The sequence below is a fragment of the Ovis aries genome, chromosome 7 (assembly GCF_016772045.2).
Source record: "Ovis aries strain OAR_USU_Benz2616 breed Rambouillet chromosome 7, ARS-UI_Ramb_v3.0, whole genome shotgun sequence".
NCBI classification, from domain to species: Eukaryota; Metazoa; Chordata; class Mammalia; order Artiodactyla; family Bovidae; genus Ovis; species Ovis aries.
In genome coordinates, this window is record NC_056060.1 from 69,921,403 (window position 1) to 69,940,524 (window position 19,122).

The 19,122-nt window shown below is 40.8% G+C and overlaps 1 protein-coding gene across 2 annotated transcripts in view; it reads right to left on the reverse strand.

Annotated features, from left to right (window-relative positions):
- Positions 1 to 19,122, reverse strand: part of RTN1 (reticulon 1) — a 246,237-nt gene that overhangs the window by 5,628 nt on the left and 221,487 nt on the right. For both annotated transcript variants that reach the window (XM_027971902.3, XM_004010692.6), the window contains 5 exons: positions 10,755 to 10,962; positions 8,115 to 8,253; positions 6,636 to 6,705; positions 5,857 to 5,903; positions 5,714 to 5,772 (listed from right to left, as the gene is read on the reverse strand). In XM_027971902.3, coding sequence (XP_027827703.2) covers positions 5,714 to 5,772; positions 5,857 to 5,903; positions 6,636 to 6,705; positions 8,115 to 8,253; positions 10,755 to 10,962 — 523 coding nt within the window. The remainder of the gene's footprint in view (positions 1 to 5,713; positions 5,773 to 5,856; positions 5,904 to 6,635; positions 6,706 to 8,114; positions 8,254 to 10,754; positions 10,963 to 19,122) is intronic.

Here is a 19,122-nt window from a genome sequence, read left to right on the forward strand (position 1 = left end):
CAAAGAAATAGAGGAAAACAACAGAATTGGAAAGACTAGAGATCTCTTCAAGAAAATTAGAGATACCAAGGGAATGTTTCATGCAAAGATGGGCTCGATAAAGGACAGAAATGGTATGGACCTAACAGAAGCAGAAGATATTAAGAAGAGGTGGCAAGAAAACACAGAAGAACTGTACAAAAAACATCTTCAAGACCCAGATAATCATGATGATGTGATCACTAATCTAGAGCCAGACATCTTGGAAAGTGAAGTCAATGGGCCTTAGAAACCATCACTACAAACAAAGCTAGTGGAGGTGATGGAATTCCAGTTGAGCTGTTTCAAATCCTGAAAGATGATGCTGTGACAGTGCTGCACTCAATATGCCAGCAAATTTGGAAAACTCAGCAGTGGCCACAGGACTGGAAAAGGTCAGTTTTCATTCCAATTCCAAAGAAAGGCAATGCCAAAGAATGCTGAAACTACCGCACAATTGCACTCATCTCACATGCCAGTAAAGTAATGCTTAAAATTCTCCAAGCCAGGCTTCAGCAATACGTGAACTGTGAACTTCCTGATGTTCAAGCTGGTTTTAGAAAAGGCAGAGGAACCAGAGATCAAATTGCCAACATCCACTGGATCATGGAAAAAGCAAGAGAGTTCCAGAAAACATCTATTTCTGCTTTATTGACTATGCCAAAGCCTTTGACTGTGTGGATCACAATAAACTGTGGAAAATTCTGAAAGAGATGGGAATACAGAGCACCTGACCTGCCTCTTGAGAAATCTGTATGCAGGTCAGGAAGCAACAGTTAGAACTGGACATGGAACAACAGACTGGTTCCAAATGGGAAAAGGAGTACGTCAAGGCTGTATATTGTCACCCTGCTTATTTAACTTATATGCAGAGTACATCATGAGAAACGCTGGACTGAAAGAAGCACAAGCTGGAATCAAGATTGCCGGGAGAAATATCAGTCACCTCAGATATGCAGATGACACCACCCTTATGGCAGAAAGTGAAGAGGACCTAAAAAGCCTCTTGATGAAAGTGAAAGAGGAGAGTGAAAAAGTTGCCTTAAAGCTCAACATTCAGAACACGAAAATCATGGCATTTTGTCCCATCACTTCAAAGGAAATAGATGGGGAAACAGTGGAAACAGTGTCAGACTTCATTTTTTTGGGCTCCAAAATCACTGCAGATGGTGACTGCAGCCATGAAATTAAAAGACGCTTGCTCCTTGGAAGGAAAGTTATGACCAACCTAGACAGTATATTCAAAAGCAGAGACATTACTTTGCCGACTAAGGTCTGTCTAGTCAAGGCTATGGTTTTTCCTGTGGTCATGTATGGATGTGAGAGTTGGACTGTGAAGAAGGCTGAGTGCCGAAGAATTGATGCTTTCGAACTGTGGTGTTGGAGAAGACTCTTGAGGGTCCCTTGGACTGCAAGGAGTTCCAACCAGTCCATTCTGAAGGAGATCAACCCTGGGATTTCTTTGGAAGGAATGATGCTAAAGCTGAAACTCCAGTACTTTGGCCACCTCATGCGAAGAGTTGACTCGTTGGAAAAGACTCTGACGCTGGGAGGGATTGGGGGCAGGAGAAGAAGGGGACGACCAAGGATGAGATGGCTGGATGGCATCACGGATTCGATGGACGTGAGTATGAGTGAACTCCGGGAGATCGTGATGGACAGGGAGGCCTGTCGTGCTGCGATTCATGGGGTCACAAAGAGTCGGACACGACTGAGCGACTGAACTGAACTGAACTGTTGTACTCTATCACATCTGCCCCTCTTCCCATTCGATATTTGCAAAAGTTGACTTCAAAAAAATCTAAATATAAGACTTTGCTTTCCCTGTCAATTTGATTTTATTAACTTCAGTTCCGCATTCTACATTACTCAAGGTCACTTAATTCATTCTGAATCTTGAGCTTGCTGTCTTCTGAATGTGCTTTTTCTCCAAGCTATGTGTCACCTAGAACTCTGATGAGCATATCTGATTTGTCTTCACATAGTCATGTGAAGCACTGGTATGGAAAGTCATGGAGTCAAGGGCAGAGCCCTGTGTCACATTACTGCACCTCGCCCTGGATGGATTTTCGGTGGACATCCATAGGGTCTACTATTTCAACATTCTGGAACTCTACCAATTGTGCTATAATCTGGACTGTACATCTCCACTTTCTCCTCAAGGACACCAGGAAGACTTTTCAAGTACCTCAATGAAATACTAAGTGTTGTTAGGTGTTATTATCCCCAGTTAGGGGCTCCCCAGGTGGCACTAGTGGTAAAGAACCCACTTGCCAATGCAGGAGATGTAAGAGACTTGGGTTTGATCCCTGGGTCAGGAAGATCCCCTGGAGGAGGTCACGGCAATCCATTCCAGTATTGTTGCCAAGAGAATCCCATGGACAAAGGAGCCTGGTGGGCTATACAGTCCATGGGGTTGCAAGGAATTGGGCACGAATGAAGTGACTTAGCATGCACGCACCCCCATTTTAGAGCTGGAAAACTGAGACACAGGGAGGTTAAATGACCTGGTATCATTCATTCAGTATAGGCATGGGAGGGGCACCAAGGTTTCCTGCCTAGTCTGGGACTGTCCTCCACACTCACCATGAACTGATCTCTAAGCAGTGGGAGTAGGATGATCATGATTATGATCGCTGAATATTTATTGAGTCCTCCCTATGTCCAAGTATGAATACTTTACAGACATTATCTTTCCAATGCATAGATAAAGAAACAAACTCAGGGAGTCAAATAACATTTATAATGAATTCATATAGCTAAAAAATGCCAGAAATGGACTCAAGCTAGTCTATCTGATTCCAAAGTTCCTGTTTTTAACAGTTTCACTAAAATGGTGTGAGTTCTTTTGGTGGAATTATTCTAACACGTAATCAGAATTTCAGAGGTTGAAGAAATCTTAGACGTAAGACTCCACTAAGAAATATCCTTCAAAATTTAGTGTCAGGCCAAACAGATTCTCTTGGAGAACTGCTGTTTAACTACGTAACTTATCCAGTTTCTCTCTTTTTTAATTTTTTAAAAATATTTTATTCCTATTTATTTATTTGGCTACACTAGGTCTTGGTTGTGGCATGCATGATCTTCAATCTTCATTACAGCACAGGGGATCTTTAGCTGTAGCACGCGGGATCTAGTTCCCTGACCAGGAATTGAACCTAGATCCCTGCATTGCAAGCATGAAGCCTTAGCTACTGGACCACCAGGGAAGCCCCACTCAGTTTCTCTTTTTGTCCTTAGCTTCCTTTCAATTCCTGTTCAGAGCACTGATTTCCAATTTTAATTTAGCCAACCATATTGTATACATATGTTCATACATTTTAGTTTCTGCCATCTCTCCTTCGCTTCTATTTTAACAGGCTTACATCTCTACCACTTTTGTTTGAATTCAAATAGCTTCCTTGCTAATTACCACATCTCACTTTCCAATTCTCCTCCCACTAAACTGCCATAGTAATCTGTGCAAAATACAAATCTCCTGCATAGGAACATCAAGGGCATGCTATATCCTGTTGAGTCCTAACTCCTTAGAGCATTCTATACTTGGCCCTAGCTTCTCTTTCTAGGCCCTTTCTAGCTCATCTTTTCATTCATTTAAGCTTTAGACGCACTGGTTGACTCACTGCTCCCTGACCCTGACCTACCTTTTCATGCTTCTGCCTCTAGCCGTGTTATTTCTTTTTGCAGTGTCTTTCCCCTCAGCATCCCCCTGATGAGAGTTTACCATCCTTCAGGGCTGCTATAGACTGAATGTTTATGTCCTGCTGCACCCCATCACCCAACACCACCAAATTTATATACTGAAACCTAACCCCCAATATGTTAGTATTAGGAGGCGGGGCTTTTGGAAGGTGATTAGGTCATGAGAATGGAGCGTTCATGAATGGGATTAGTGCCCTATAAAAGAGAACCCAGAGAGTTTCCATCTACTTCTGCCATGTGAGGACACAGATAGAAGTCCTCCACAGAACCCAGCCATGCTAGCAAGGGCCCTTTTTTTAGTGGCTTTCCATTATCCCCCAGGTAAGAACAGTAGTTTCTGTATCTCTCTCACCTTAATATTTTACACAATTCTACTGTTATTCTTATATTGTCTTATGGTTATTTCTTTACAGTTTTGTCTGTATCCATAGGCTAAGAGCTCTGCTATGTGGGATCATCTTATTCATCTTTATACTCTCTGTACCTGTTAATGAAATGCCTGGAAAATAATGTCTTTTTTTCTTTTTTAAGCAAGCAACTAATCAATAAAAAATTAAGAGATGTGATTTGTTCAAGATCCTCAAACTAAGTGCTGAACAGCTGAGGCCTAGAACTTCTGTCTTCCAGTTTCCAAGCTCCTATTCTGGTGTTCTTTGCTGTCATTCCTGAACACAGTTCTAACTACCAGAAGTTAAATACACCTAGGAAGTTCATTAAAATATAGATTATGGGTCCCTTATCCCAGGAATTTTATTTCCATAAGTTTGTTGTAGATTTGGGAATTCATATTTTTAACAGGTTTCCCAGGCTTGCAAATACCAAATCTCATGTTATACCATGCTGTCATTTCCTAATAGAAAGTAATAAATATTTGTCTTCAATATGCTGATTTTCACGAGGTATTCATTGCATATGTGTTAAGCTGATAATTTCAGGCATTTTGAAATGTCTGAATCCAAATTCACCACGAATTGAAGAGGAAGAATATAAACAATACATAATAAAAACAAAAGTCTTTATAAACTTCAGGAGAGAACTGTAACTGATGACACACAAATCAAATAGCAGAGGAACTTTAAAGTGTTTGCCTTTTTAAAATTTGTTTTGCTCTGTATATCTTTGACTATCTAAAATACTTGCATTTAATTCTTACTATCATCTAGGTCTAGCCACATGATTCTAGGATTCCTGGAGAGAAACTCTAGTATTTTTCGGATGTGTATTTGTAGTCAAAGCTGAGGTCAGCTTTTGATTAAAACAAAATCTTGAGTAATAATAAAAACAGAAAAACTTCATTTTAGATGAAGATATATCTAAAAACACTAATTTAAGAATTAGGGAAAACTACTAAGTTAATGACTATATTAACTGTAAATACTTTTATAACTGGAATCATTATCTCCTAATATATAAAGTAGCCATAAAGTAGAGTCTATTTAAGACTCAGGTTTAAAAAGCAATGGTATTAATAAAATAGGCAAACACACATACTTATTGAATTTAAATGGTGTAATCTAAAAGGTAATAAAAGTTCTCAAGATTAAAAAGTGTTTTGTTTTAAAAATAATTTCAATGGTTTAAAACTTAGTGATATTTATTATTTAAAAACTGAAAATGCTAACAGTTTTATTTTGATTAATCTACTAACATTTAATTTTACTTTTCTGAATCAGGCTTCTTTCCTTCCTCCAATCCATCTTATTCTTGGACATAAGCCAGTCTCCAGACAGACATTAATATCATTCATTTATTAAAATTCATTTCATGATACCTGAAATAAACCACTGAAAGTTTTATTTAACTGGAAATTTTAAAATTTATACTTTATTTCTGAAATAATATATTTGGTAGGGGTAAGAATACATGACTCAAAGAAGTGAATGATCAAAAATCAGTCTATTACTTTATTATCCTTTTGTTACTCCTATCTAATCCAGTCAAATGCCTACCTAAGGCAGTCTCTCCTTTTTATAAATTGCACTATGTAACTTACTTTGCCACAACAGCATTTATGTGAGTCCTCACAAGTCCCAGATATTGGTCAATCTGTGCCTACAAAGAGAAGAAATCATGAGCACATCCACAGTTCACAAGGTCAAAACTTAACATGAATGTTTGACATCACATAGAACTTACCTGGTGCTTAACATACACTACAGGTAGAGTAAACATTGAAACCACAGCTGGGATGAAAAACAAATATAGTATTAAAATTGAGAGTTATAAGTAGGAACAATCTCATAGATACATTTTTTATATAGTTATGTGATATAATGCTGCCCTGGTGGCTCAGAGGTTAAAGCGTCTGCCTGCAATGCAGGAGACCTGGGTTCGATCCCTGGGTTGAGAAGATCCCCTGGAGAAGGAAATGGCAACCCACTCCAGTATTCTTGCCTGCAGAATCCCATGGACAGAGGAGCCTGGTGGGTTACAGTCCACAGGGTCGCAAAGAGTCGGACACGACTGAGCAACTTCACTTTCACTTTATGCGATATAATGACATTATTTGCAGTAGCCAGCATTCTAGCTAAAAGACTGCAGGGCTAGTTCATAAGGAAAACCAAAAAATGCTGAGACCTCTACAAATATTAAGTCATTAATTCTGGAAAGAGAGAATGACCTCCTAAGATAAAAATGATCTTCTATACATAACACCATTGAAGCAGATATATAGTTGAAGCCAGATAAAACCAGTTGTGGTTGAAGAAAAAGAAAAAACTTTAAGAAATTCATTTTTACTGTGTAATATATTGATATATTGTGCTCTTTAATTGAACTATGATGGTCAGGGAAATGCTCCGCACTCAGAAAATCTGGAATTTGTTGCTAGGAACCCATCTAAGCAAGCTCACAGCCTAGGGAGATGCTCACACGGAGTATGTGAAGGGAGACAGAACACACTTGTCTGCCCTTACCCATGAGCAGCAGGGTCAGGCCATTGAAGAGAGCGCCAACGTAAGTCAGGAGCCACATCAGGACTGCAAACTAACAAATGAAATGATGATCAGAGCTTCTAAACCCATTAAGACAGAAAAGAGTCTCATTTCATTGATTTGTTTACATTAAAATTTGAGGCAAAGGACATCATGGTTTCAATAGGAAGTATAAGAGCATTTAAAGTTTGCCACAGAATTACTGAAAGAGGATCCAGGCTTTACTTGTCTCAGAACCCTGTGGATCTCCTTATAAGATTTGAGGGACTCAGTGAAATAATAAACTAGGGCAGGGGTCAGCAAACTGGCCTTGACCTGTTTTCGTATAGGCCCACAAGTTAAGAATGAATTTTGCATGGTTGAATAAAGTTAAAACAAAAATAACATTTTGTATAACATGAAAATGATACGAAATTCAGTGTTCATAAACAATGTTAGCCCACAGCCACAGTTATTCATTTATGTATTGTCTTCGGCTGCTCTTCTGCTATAGTGACAAAGTTGAGTAGCTACAACAAAGACTGTAGCCCACAAAGCCTAAAATATTTACCACGTGGCTCTTTTATATAATAGATAAGGTTTGCTGATCCCTATTCTAGCCGACAGCTTTCACATTACAAATTTAAGTAGACACGTTACCTTAAAACCGCTAAGGTTAAGTAATTTTAATCTCCCTGCTCTCTTTTTTTAGTCATTATTTGCCAAGATGTTATTCCAGTAAAGCACCTTGAGCATTAAGGACTCACCTTCCTTCTGCTCTTTCTTCCTCATTGAGGAGCAGCCCATGGTACAGATCCCTCCCGGTGCTCTGGGAGAATGGAGAACTGACAGAATCCTTGCCTGGGCTCCCACCCCTCTGCTCATGGCCCTGTTGAGTCATGACTGATTGACTTTGGTTTTCCCTATAAGCCATGTGGTGGTCCTAGCAGTTTGTTCCAAGAAGCCCAGTGAGTTCAATGATGGAACCAGGAATAACACCCAGGTGCCCCTCTCCTACACTTCAGGGGCTCATTCTCACAGTCCACAGGTCTTATTACTAGCAGAGTACAGTGTTTCTTTCTAAGAAAAAGCATGTGTATTTTTCACATTCCCTAAACTAGATGTTTATTTTTAAAATAATTGTAGGAAACTGAGGAATTGAAAATGGGAACAAGAAGCAGCCTGGGGTACTGTAAGTAGTACAAAACCAGAAGCTATGTAACCTGGGTTTGATCTCAGCTCTGTCAGTGACTCACTGGGCAACCTCAGGCAAGTGTCTTAACCTCTTTGAACCAGTTTCAGCATCTGTAAAATGATGACATTAAACTGGATGAGCTCCATGGTACTGTACAGCTGGACATTCCCTAAAATATAATTAGCACTTATTTTATTCTCCATCATGTGGAAGTTTATAACATTATGTGTACCTTTAGGGAAAACAAAAATCAAGACTGTCAAATGAAATGGCTTAAGCACTCATACTTTTAAGGAATCCACCAGGTCCTGGACAAGGAAGAGCCTCCTCAGTTCTTTAAGTGTGTTGTTCACGTAGAACTGCAGGCAGTCTGTGTACTTCTGAATCTGCTCCTGAGACAGGGTGATCTCGAGCTCCAAGTAGGCCCTGTCAACAGAGCATCCCCACAGAGAACTCCATCAGAGGGAATCTTGAAACAGCTAAGTTTCCCTTCTCCAACCCTGAGGACCACATTCAGGTCATCCTGAAGGATTTACGCCAGTCAGAAGGCTGCAGGGCACCACACACACACCCACAGTTAGTACACTGGGGAACACAGGAATCACGGCACCCAGTGGGGCAATGTGGCTGTTTCTGTCTCTCGTAGGCAACACGATAGTGTGAGCTGATAATTCAGAGGCTAGGAGCAGAGAAAAGTCAGTCCCAAATCAGTTCACTTGCTGAATTCTCGGTATATCTGGCTCACTGGGCAATTGTGAAAAGTTCTTATTTCTTCTCGGCTGCATGAAGATGAATTGTCTTTTTAAATAATTGAGAGATCTCAAAATCTTAGCTGCCAATTATTATCTCTCATCAGATCTCTAAGATTTCATATTTAGATTCTGGAAAGTACTTTTAGGTTTTATTCTAGAGAGCTCTGAGAACACAAGTGACCTGGGACATATTAAAATGCTCACTGGTTCTAGTAAGAGTGGTATTTTTAGTAACTGCATTTTCCATTTGTTCAAAGGGTTAATTTGAACTCTTGGGTAGATAAACCAGGCTCTACAAATCTATAAAAATCGATTGATCCTCCTGCTTTGACCATACCCATCATGCTCCCCACCTGCTCCCCCACCCCCGGCCACCAACGAGACCTATCCTCTCTTCCTTCCTTTTCTCTGTCATGTTGTCTACTTCTAGAGTTCTAACAGTGCTCACCTAACTCTGAGGATTGAGAATTTTTATGTTTGGCTTTTTAGAAAAATAATCAGAAAAGTGGATTTGTCTAGCTGATATGTTTTGATTCAAAATGTACTCTGAGTTACATATTCCTTTTATTGATAGAAACAATTAAGCCAAAGGTTTTAAATGTGTCTCCTAATGGAAGATAAGTAGTTGAGCTAATAACAGTTTGACTCTTGGTCCTACAACTGGGTAGTTACAGAAGAAATAAGTCAAGTGAGAGGTAAATCCCCAGTGTAACTTGACAGTCCTGGATCTAAGAAGGTGGGAGAAGCCAACCTCTCTTGTATGGCTAAGGGTAGAGGCTGGAGCAGGACAGGACTCTAAAGGTGTGGATACTGGTCACAGGCGAGGGTCACTGAAGTAGGCATAGTATTCACCCTGGTAAGATGATGCTCCACTTCTCTATTCTTCCCTCCTTTGGGAAGGCAACCAAGTTATAGCTCAGAGACCCATTAACTCTTCTAACCCATTAGAAGAAGGCCAAATACATCCCAAGGGTGAGGATGATCAGACTGTAACTGTGTTTGACAATGAGCACAGGACCCGAGGCTAGAAAGTGACGTGTGAAACACGGCATTTTGCCTTTTGTCGACAAGGCCCTGGCATCTTTTCCTTCTTTTAAGAGCCTGGTGCCCTGAGACCTTGATTCAGCTGGCTGATGAGGCTGAGCCAGGGAGGATTCAGAGGCATCCCGAGGGAATCACTGAGGTTGGCTCAGAAGCCATTATGCAACAGTATCTATAGGTCTCATTCAGGATGCAGAAATATCCCTCGCTTATAGGAGGTGCGGGGCCTGCAGCAGGTGATGGTATGACTCTGACGGTCAGTGCTAAAATGCCCAGGGCTTACAAGCTAGAATCTCGAGTATACTGGGGTGGAGTTGGGGAGCATGCAGCTGGCAGTGCTAATATCTCCCTCTGCCACATTTCATATAGCCTCTTAATACACTGCCTTAAAGAAATCCTCCTCCTCAGTGCTCATTCGAGTCAGATTTCCCCTGTATTAAAATACAGAAGAGGGTACATAATACTATTCAATTGTGAGTACATAATACTATACAGATTCTGAGGAATGAACTTTACATCCCACAGAACTTGGCCCTTTGACATTAAACTTCCGAAAAGAGCACAGAAATAAAAATCCAAACACCTTGGTCCTGGTTCTGTGCTATTTACTTTAAGCAAGTCACTTTATTTCTTAGAACCTCTGTTTTTTCCATCTGTGAAAAGGGATTATAATGTTCTGCCTTCATCAAAGAGTTGGGAGAATAATTGTTGAAACGCTTTAAATCATAAAACACTGTTTGCATATAAGTGAATTATGATTACTATGAAAAGTAATTAAATACAAAAATAATATCAAATATAAATTAAATGTTTTCACATTTCATAAATTTGCCCACAAGGATTTATATTATATAAATTATAGAAATGTATATTAAAGATAGTATTTAACATTTAATTAGAAGTGATTAAAATTTTAAAAAGCTCAATAAAGCAGTAAGCATTAGACTAGGGATGAGTCTGCTTTAGAAATTTAACAGAAATATTTGATATTAAAAGACAGCGTTAAAGGAAACTCTAAGAGGCCTGTTAAAAGGTCAAAAGCAGCAGGACCCAAAGTGCACAGGCGGTGAAATAGAGGCCGAGGAAAGAGCCACGTGAGAGGTGGGGCAAGGGCTGGTCGGGTTGGGCACTCACTTGAAAGGGTGACCCTCGTCGGTTTTCTGCACAGCTTGTAAAACAGACTTGTAGATGCGGAAACTGATGGTGGCTGAGAGCGCAGCGAGGGCCAGGTAGGCCACGACGCTCACAACGCTGAACTGCGTCAGGGAGAAGAGCAGCAGCAGGAAGCTCCCAAACACTATCCCCGTCTGCTTGATGTCCCTCCAGTACAGCAGGTCAATAGCTGTGGGAGGAGACACGCACATTCACACAGAGCACCCAACATCGGCAGCGCCTTCAGGGAGCTACCCGGCTCGTTCCACAGAGCCGCGGTCGCTACAGGTTCTCCCCAGCTCTTGGATTCCTAAACACAGGTGAGCACACAGAGCATCACTCCTAGGGCACTTCCCATCCTCCTGTTTGGCTTTGGAAGCATCTTTCCATCCCTGAGGTCAATTAGTAAATTCACAGATAAGAAAAGGCTGTTGCACCTCCAGTGACAGTATCTCCATGAGCAAATCTCAGTGGGTTGCAACTGTGGGCATCAGTTATGTGCCTTTGAAACAAGACTGAAAATTCAGAGCACTCTGAAGTATCTGTTCTCTTTCTTTGGATGGCATCGATGGCATGCATCTTGATGCCCTGCTTACAACTCAGTGTCTCAATAGTGGCCCGGAGATGAGCACATCAGTCATAGACATGTCCCTGCTGCTGAGAAGGGGTGCTAAGAATGAAAACAGAAGTGGAGCCTCAGAAGCCTGTCAGCTGGTCTGGGAGACTGCAGGCAATGCCAAAGGCTTCTGAATAGAGATATGGTCTACCTCTAAAATGAGTAAAACTAAACATTAGTAGTTAGTAGCTATCTCAAGAATCCCTGGAGCTGACATTTGGGTCAAACGGTTTTGTTTCGTATGATTTGTTCATGACATTCTTGTGACTTAAAAACCTGGAATATAAATTTTAAAATCTACATTGTACCTATCATTCAGTTATTTCTCTCTTTCAACTTAGAAACAAAAAAATTAATTCAAAAGAATAAAGCCATGGTGCTTCAAATATGACGCAAAATGGAAATATTTTGAATATTTCAGTCACTAGATTATGAAAAAAGCATAGAAGACTTGCTCAAGAATGTATGCAAATTTGTCCTCTAATTAGGCAAGTAACATACGGTTTCTTTTTTTGGGGAGATACAATTGACATAACATTGTGTGAGTTTAAGGTGTACAACATGCTTATTGGATATATTTATATATTGCAGTATAGCAACTGAAGGCAGGAGGAGAAGGGGGCAACAGAGGATGAGATGGTTGGATGGCATCATTGACTCAATGAACATGAGCTTGAGCAAGCTCTGAGAGATAGTGAAGGATAGGGAAGCCTGGCGCGCGACAGTCCACGAGGTACCAAAGTCACTGAGCAACTGAACAACAACGACATAGCATCAGTTAACACCTCTGTCACATCACATAGTTATTTCTTTTCTTCTGGTAAGAACATGTAAGACCCAGCATCTTTGAAGTATGTAATGCAGTATTGTTGACTATATTTACTTTGCTGTGCATTAGATCCATCAGACTCCTGTATCTACTAGTTGCAGGTTTATACCCTTTGGTCAACATCTCCCTAATTCCCCTTCCCCCTAACTCCAGTAACCACCATTCTATTCAGTTTCTATGAATGCAGCTTCTTCAGATTCCGCATGTAAGTGGGACCCTGCAGTGTTTGTCTTTGTGTGACTTATCTCTTTTAGCATAAGGCCCTCAAGGTCTCTCTGTGTTGTCACACACACACAAAAATGGTTTTTATAGAATATCACACAAACTCTCAGAAAAAGAAAATAAGACATGAAATTCCCATCTTACAACCAAATGAAAGTGGCCACTGCTTACACTACCAGCTTCATTTGCAGCGTAAGTGGAGGCACCAGGTCTAAGGCAGTAGTCATCAGCTCAATGGAAAACGAAGGTGACTAGATTGAAGGAAGCAGGGAACTGCTCCCATCATACTCCGGTACATAGCTAGCTGAGAGACAGTACTGGAAAGGTCACACAGCCTAGTGACAACCCCACGCTGTGGAGAGGATACAAGAAAAGCTGCAAAGTATCAACCCTTGCACCAGACTAACTCAGGCTGGATGGACAGCACATCAGATCAAGGGCTTACAGTGGGAGGGGGGATCTTTTATAACAGGCTGAGGACACTCCAGCAGTCTGAAGCTGGAGAGAGAATTTACTTCTGAACCGATCTGCCACTCACCCCTATCTATCCCCCACTCACCACTGCTTGGTCTACCAATGACATTAACTCACAAAGATTACAATAGTCAGCCATTTTGTTAGGGAAAAAATATGTTCCCTTCCTCCTAGAACACTTCTGCAGTGTAGGAAGGAGAGAAGATCACAAGCATGTTTTGGGGATGAAACAAAGATTATTTCCCCCTCTATTTTGAGTGGTGCCGGCTCTACAGATCATTTTCTTGGACAAAGTGAAAGCACTGCTGCTCCAAAGTCTCTCTCTTTCCCCAGCCCCAATCCCCAGCCCCAGTCTCATTGACACTGACATTTCACTATTAGAAATTCATTTATTTGGAGTAATCCTTTTAATCTTCAAAGTATTTGTTGTCTTCTTTTTTTTTTAATGCAAAGATCTAGAAGGGGATATGTCATTAACAAAAAAATCTGAATGAGTTCACTAAATGATTTTCATTTCAGAACAGCTGTTGAGAACAGAACACCGAAATAATAATCCTTTTTGGACAGAGAAGGATCTTTTTGAAGCTATGACACAAGAAACCCCTGCACCCCTGAGGGTAGATGACAAAAATGGGAGAAGAAGGAAATCTCCAAAGAAGCCCAGCTCCCCCTGTTTGAGTGGCTGAGATAAGCCTAGGAGTCTAAGTCTAGCCCCCAGGGAGCTAGGAGCTCCTATTGTTTACAAGCTAAGTTCAGGAAAGGGGAAGGAGACCAAAAAGGAGACTAACACATCACCATTACCAGCAGTGTTACCGCTTCCACGTTTGTTCATTTATTCAGTATTTATTAAGAACTAAGTGCCATGCTTTGTGCTAGGTGCAGGGGTATCAAAATAAATAAACTGTTTTGAAAAAGAAAACTTACGTGTAAATAAATAAATGGTAATCCGTTTTACGATGCCCACCGATTTCCATGACAGACAGATTTAGAGGCAAACACATTATAAGACAGCATGATCTGTGCTATGGGAGCACACAGTGCTAGGGGTGGTAGGCTCATCACCTGAGATGATGTAAAGGGGCACTGGGGACCCTGCAGGTAGTTTTCGGGCAAAGAGGAGATAGAATTTGCTTTTTCAAGTGAATTTCCACTTAATGAATTGCATAACACCTGCTAAAAATGATGGTGGCCTCTAGAAAAGCCTTCCAATTCTCTGGACCCCTGTTCAAACAGCCTGAGAATGGCAGGCACCAGGTAGGGACGTACTAGAAGCAGCCGTGGCAGAGAACACTAACTGTTAACTAAATAACTGGGCTTCCCAGGTGGTGCTACGGATAAAGAATCCGCGGGTCAGTGCAGGAGACATAAGAGACCCAGTTCGATCCCTGAGTGGGGAAGATCCCCTGGAGGAATAAATGGCAACCCATTTCAGTATTCTTGCTTGGAGAATCCCATGGACAGAGGAGCCCAGCAGGCTACAGTCCATAGGGTCGCAGAGTCAGACTCTACTGAAGTGACTTAGCATGAAGTAACATTAGTTTGGTGTAGGGTAATTACACAACAGGTCCTTCAACCAACTTTTAGAATTGCTGGAGGTTTCTAACTGGGAGGTTAACAAAAGTTTCTCTTAAAACATCTGTGGGAAGTTGATTCTGGGTACTTTGTGACATGATTCTCTATTTACACAGATTCTGAAATATTCAAAGCACTTTCACATATTACTTCATTTAAACCTCACGATAAACTCCATTAAACAGGCGTACAACAGGTGAGGGAACTGAAGAAACTCATATACTGACTAGCTGGGGCTTCCCTGGTGTCTCAGCAGTAGAGTCTGCCTGCTGGTACAGGAGACTCAGGTTCAGTCCCTGAGTGGTGAAAATCTCCTGGGGAAGGAAATAGCAACTCACACCAGTATTCTTGCCTGGACAGAGGGACCTGGCAGATTACAGTCCACTGAGTCACAAAGAATAGGACACGACTTAGAACTAAACAGCAACAACATACTAACTAGTTAATAGGAGAAGCAAGATCAAACCCTAAGTTCGATGTGTTTCTCAGAACAGTTGCCTCTGTTCTGTTATGTGGTTGGAAGTTAACTGTCCCCCAAAGTATGCTAAATTAATTTGAGAGCACTTGATTACATTTAAATCTGCTTCCAGAACTAGATATTTATAGTGATTTTTCTCTTTAAGGGAAATAAAGTCATTGTCAACAGTACGCAGTCACTGGCCATCTGTTATTTAGTAAGCACAGGCATGAAGAGATCATAACATTCTGTTCCTGCTTTTAAGGAACTTAAGATCTAGCTGGGAAGACGGAACGTTTTTTAAAAATGCTGCATCAGTGCCAATATATCCTGTGATGTCAGCAGTGGCAAAAGCCGAGTTCAAGAAAGGGACAGTACTGGGATTGATGAAAGAGGATGGGGGATAGTTTGGGAATGTGGTGAACAGTTTGTTAAGGAGATGGGGTGAATAAAGGGAAATATTATGAAGGATTAGTTGACAGGAATGGTGACTGACTAGCTGTGGGAAAAAGGAGGCAGAACTAATTAAGGGGGAAAGCAACATTTCAAAGCTGGGTGATAGTATGATTAGTATCAGTGACAAAAATAGGAAATCTTAGGGGAAACTGGTTTGGCAAAAAGCTGACACTTGTTCTTATATCTCCAGGTTCCACTGTGATGACATCAAGCCGGGCATTTTGACACAGCCTGGGGCAGAGATGGGACAGGGATCACAAATGAGATGATGCTGACAATTACACACAACACGGTAATTTTTTAGAGGCTTGGAAATTAAATGATTTCTTTTTATAGGTTTGTCACAGTAGCCCTGAGCTAAAATGGACATTAATATCCATGTGATATTCAGATGGATATGCAGAGCAGACAAGTGGAAGTGCTGCGCTGACATTTAGATAAGAAAGAAGAAAGAAAGTGAAGTTGCTCAGTCATGTCCGACTCTGCGACTCCATGGACTGTAGTCTGCCAGGCTCCTCTGTCCATGGGATTTTCCAGGCAAGAGTACTGGAGTGGGGTGCCATTTTCTTCTCCAGGGGATCTCCCCGACCCAGTGCTCGAACCTGGGTCTCCTGTGTTGTAGGCAGACGCTTTGCTCTCTGAGCCCCCAGGGAAGTCCTTCTTAGATAAGAAGGCTGAATATTTACATTTGGATGTATTCTGAGTGGAAATGATGACTCAAGCCATGAGAGTAGAGGAAACCTTCAAGAGAGGAGAGACTAAGGGGTACAATAGAGGATGACCTATACTTCATTCTTTACTCAAAGGATTGAATAAAGCTGTAAAAGAAGTCCTGTCTAGGTATTAGAAAGGGTCCCTCAAGAGTGTTGGTTATGGCAGTCAAGAACAAGGAAACTCCCAGAAGAAAGGGGTAGGCTACAGTGTGGGACGTTATAGATGCAATGAAGGAAATGAGAAAGGACCCCTGGTTTTAGAGACTAGGAAGTCACCCATAACTGGCACAGAGTGAGGATGGAAGCTCTGTCACAAAGGGTTGAGTCAGTGGAGGGAAGTTCAAAGTAGTAAAGAAGATGGTGAAGAGAATGGTAGTTCAGGGAGCAGCAATAAGCAAATTTCAAGGTTAAGTAAACTTGGGAATGTTAGCGGAAAGGGGAGAGATGAGATCCTGGAATGAGGAGATATTTGTTTGAGCAAAGCGAAAGAAAAGGCAGGGAAAGGATGGGCTTTGTCACAGCATTTTTTTCTCAAAGAAGGAAGAAGCATGAAAGGCTGGATAAAGATGGAGGAACATTTTGTTGAAGGATGGGTGTGGCTACAGATATACTGAGGAGGAAAGAGAACATCATCAAGTGGCTCAAGGTAGATTTACTCAACTCTTCTCTGGAAAATGAGTCCTGAGGTCCTCTTGAGGCTGAGGAGGATAGAAGCAGGGCTTAAAGCGATTGGGAGAGGTCCAGACCTGCACTGTTCAATACAGCAGTGATGAGCCGTAGTAGTTACTGAATACTTGAAATGTGGCTAGTCTCAATTCAGATACATTGCAAGTGTGAAGTGCATGTCAGGTTTCAGACAGTATAAAAAGAGACATAAAAATATCTCGTTAATCATTTTTATAGTGATCTTCTGTTGTTGAAAAGTTTATCCTCTAGGTATGCCGGATTAAATACAGTGTATTATCAAAATTGATTTTTCCTGTTCCTTTTTGCTTTTTAATGTGACTACTAGAAAATTTTTAATAACATGTGTGGCTCACATTATATTTCTATCGGACAGAACTGACCTAGAAAAATACAGTGAGGACTCAAAAACAAATTAATAAAGAACTTCCAGGAAGTAAGAGGGTTTGGTTAGAGTAAAGGATCTCTGTAGATCCAGTCAACAGGGTTAGAGGCTGAGCACTCTGATCTGTGGATGATGGGGCTGGACCAGATTTGTGAGCTGGCACAGGGGCATGGCTGGAGGAGTCAAAGATCCAAGAGGACAGAAGTGAAATGCACCACCTTGGGCTCAGGCTGGGAATGACGAGCAGTGAAGATCTTTGGGAACTTATGGGCTGGGAGAGCAACAAGGGCTGTGTGTGTTGGGAAAGCCAGAACTTCTAAAGTTCTGAGGATTCAGTGGGAAGGGTAGGAAGTGATGAAGTGTGATCACAGAAGAGAATTTTTGTGTTCCAAAGTTGCTGTATAAATGCCAATTTTTCACATTTTAATTTTGCTTAGAGTTATGCAAACTTGTGTAGGAAGCTTTATAGTACCTGGTCCAGAAAAATCAGTATTTGAATAAAGTTTCCTTAGAGTCCAAGTAAGAAAAAAAATAAGCATCTCTGTAATTGCAGCAAATGATCACACGTAGCCTTTGGATACCGTAATAAATAGTTTGTCTCTTTCTCAATATCCTCCTAATACAGGAAGGCTAGGTGAGAGTTTAAATAGCTAAGTGTACATTCACTAAGACAGGTAAATTATTGTACTGCTTTGCCAATTATAAAAATCACTTTGCTAAATACCTAGGAGCAATGAAAGGAAATGGGAGATCAGTGCCTTCTATCAATCTAATAAACAGACAGGGCTCAGTGAATTCATCTTGGTGGGAGCTCACACTGCAGCCTGCCTGAAGCTGACTTAGAACTAATTCAGTCAGGGGTAGACTGGAGGATTTGAAGAATCCTAATCTCAAATGCTGAAATCAGTGCTACCTTCATTTCCATAATCTGGGCAAGAAAAGAACAATAAAACAGAAGTGAGCCAAGGTTTGAATTAATAGCTAAATTAATAGCCAAAATTCAATGTCAAATTTCTAGGGAGAAAGCCTTTTTGCAGCAGTCCTAAGTTTTTTGGATTGGTACCTTATTTTAAATGTAAAACATTTAAATGTAAAATTAAATGATCTAATAGTGATGCCAGTATTCAGAAAGTATATTAAAAATGTATGAACTGAAAAGACAGTGGTGCAGCTATTCATATTCTATTTATAAGGCAAAATGTAGATAATATAAATGGCAATAAATTGTGCACAATTATCTGTATTATTGTACCATATTCTCAAATGTATTTGTTTATATTTCATCTTGGTCTAGAAAAGATTTCAGGTAGCACTGTACCACTTGCTATGTAACAAGTTAGTGCTACTTTTTAAAAGGCAAGGTCAGAAAATGTGTGAGATTCCTGTTCACAAATGACATCAGCATTTCAAGAAAAGAACTGTTGAAAAATGATATAGTGGCTCAGTTGGTAAAGAATCTGCCTGCAATGCAGGAGACCCAGGTTCGATCCCTGGGTCAGGAAGATCCCCCCAAGAAGGCAATGGCAACCCACTCCAGTACTCTTGCCTGGAGAATCCCATTGACAGAGGAGCTGGGCAGGCTACAGTCCACTGGATCACAGAGTTGGATACAACTATGCGACTAACTTTCACTTTCACCTGACTTTTAGATTTACTTTTTAGCACGCTTCCAATAATTGACTACCTTGTAGAAAGGATTACAAGGCTAAAAAAGTCTCAGTTCTTTATAACTCAGTGTCTAAAGCAGTGATTATGGGACTTCCTTGGTGGTCCTGTGGTTGGGACTCCACACATGCACTGCAGCGGGCATGATGTTTGAACCTTTGTTGGGGAACTAAGATCCTGAAGGCCATATGAAGTGACCAAAAAAAAACCTAATGATAATAATAAAAATATCTTTTAAAAAGCCCATTACTCTGATTTTTGTTAAGTTAACAAGAAG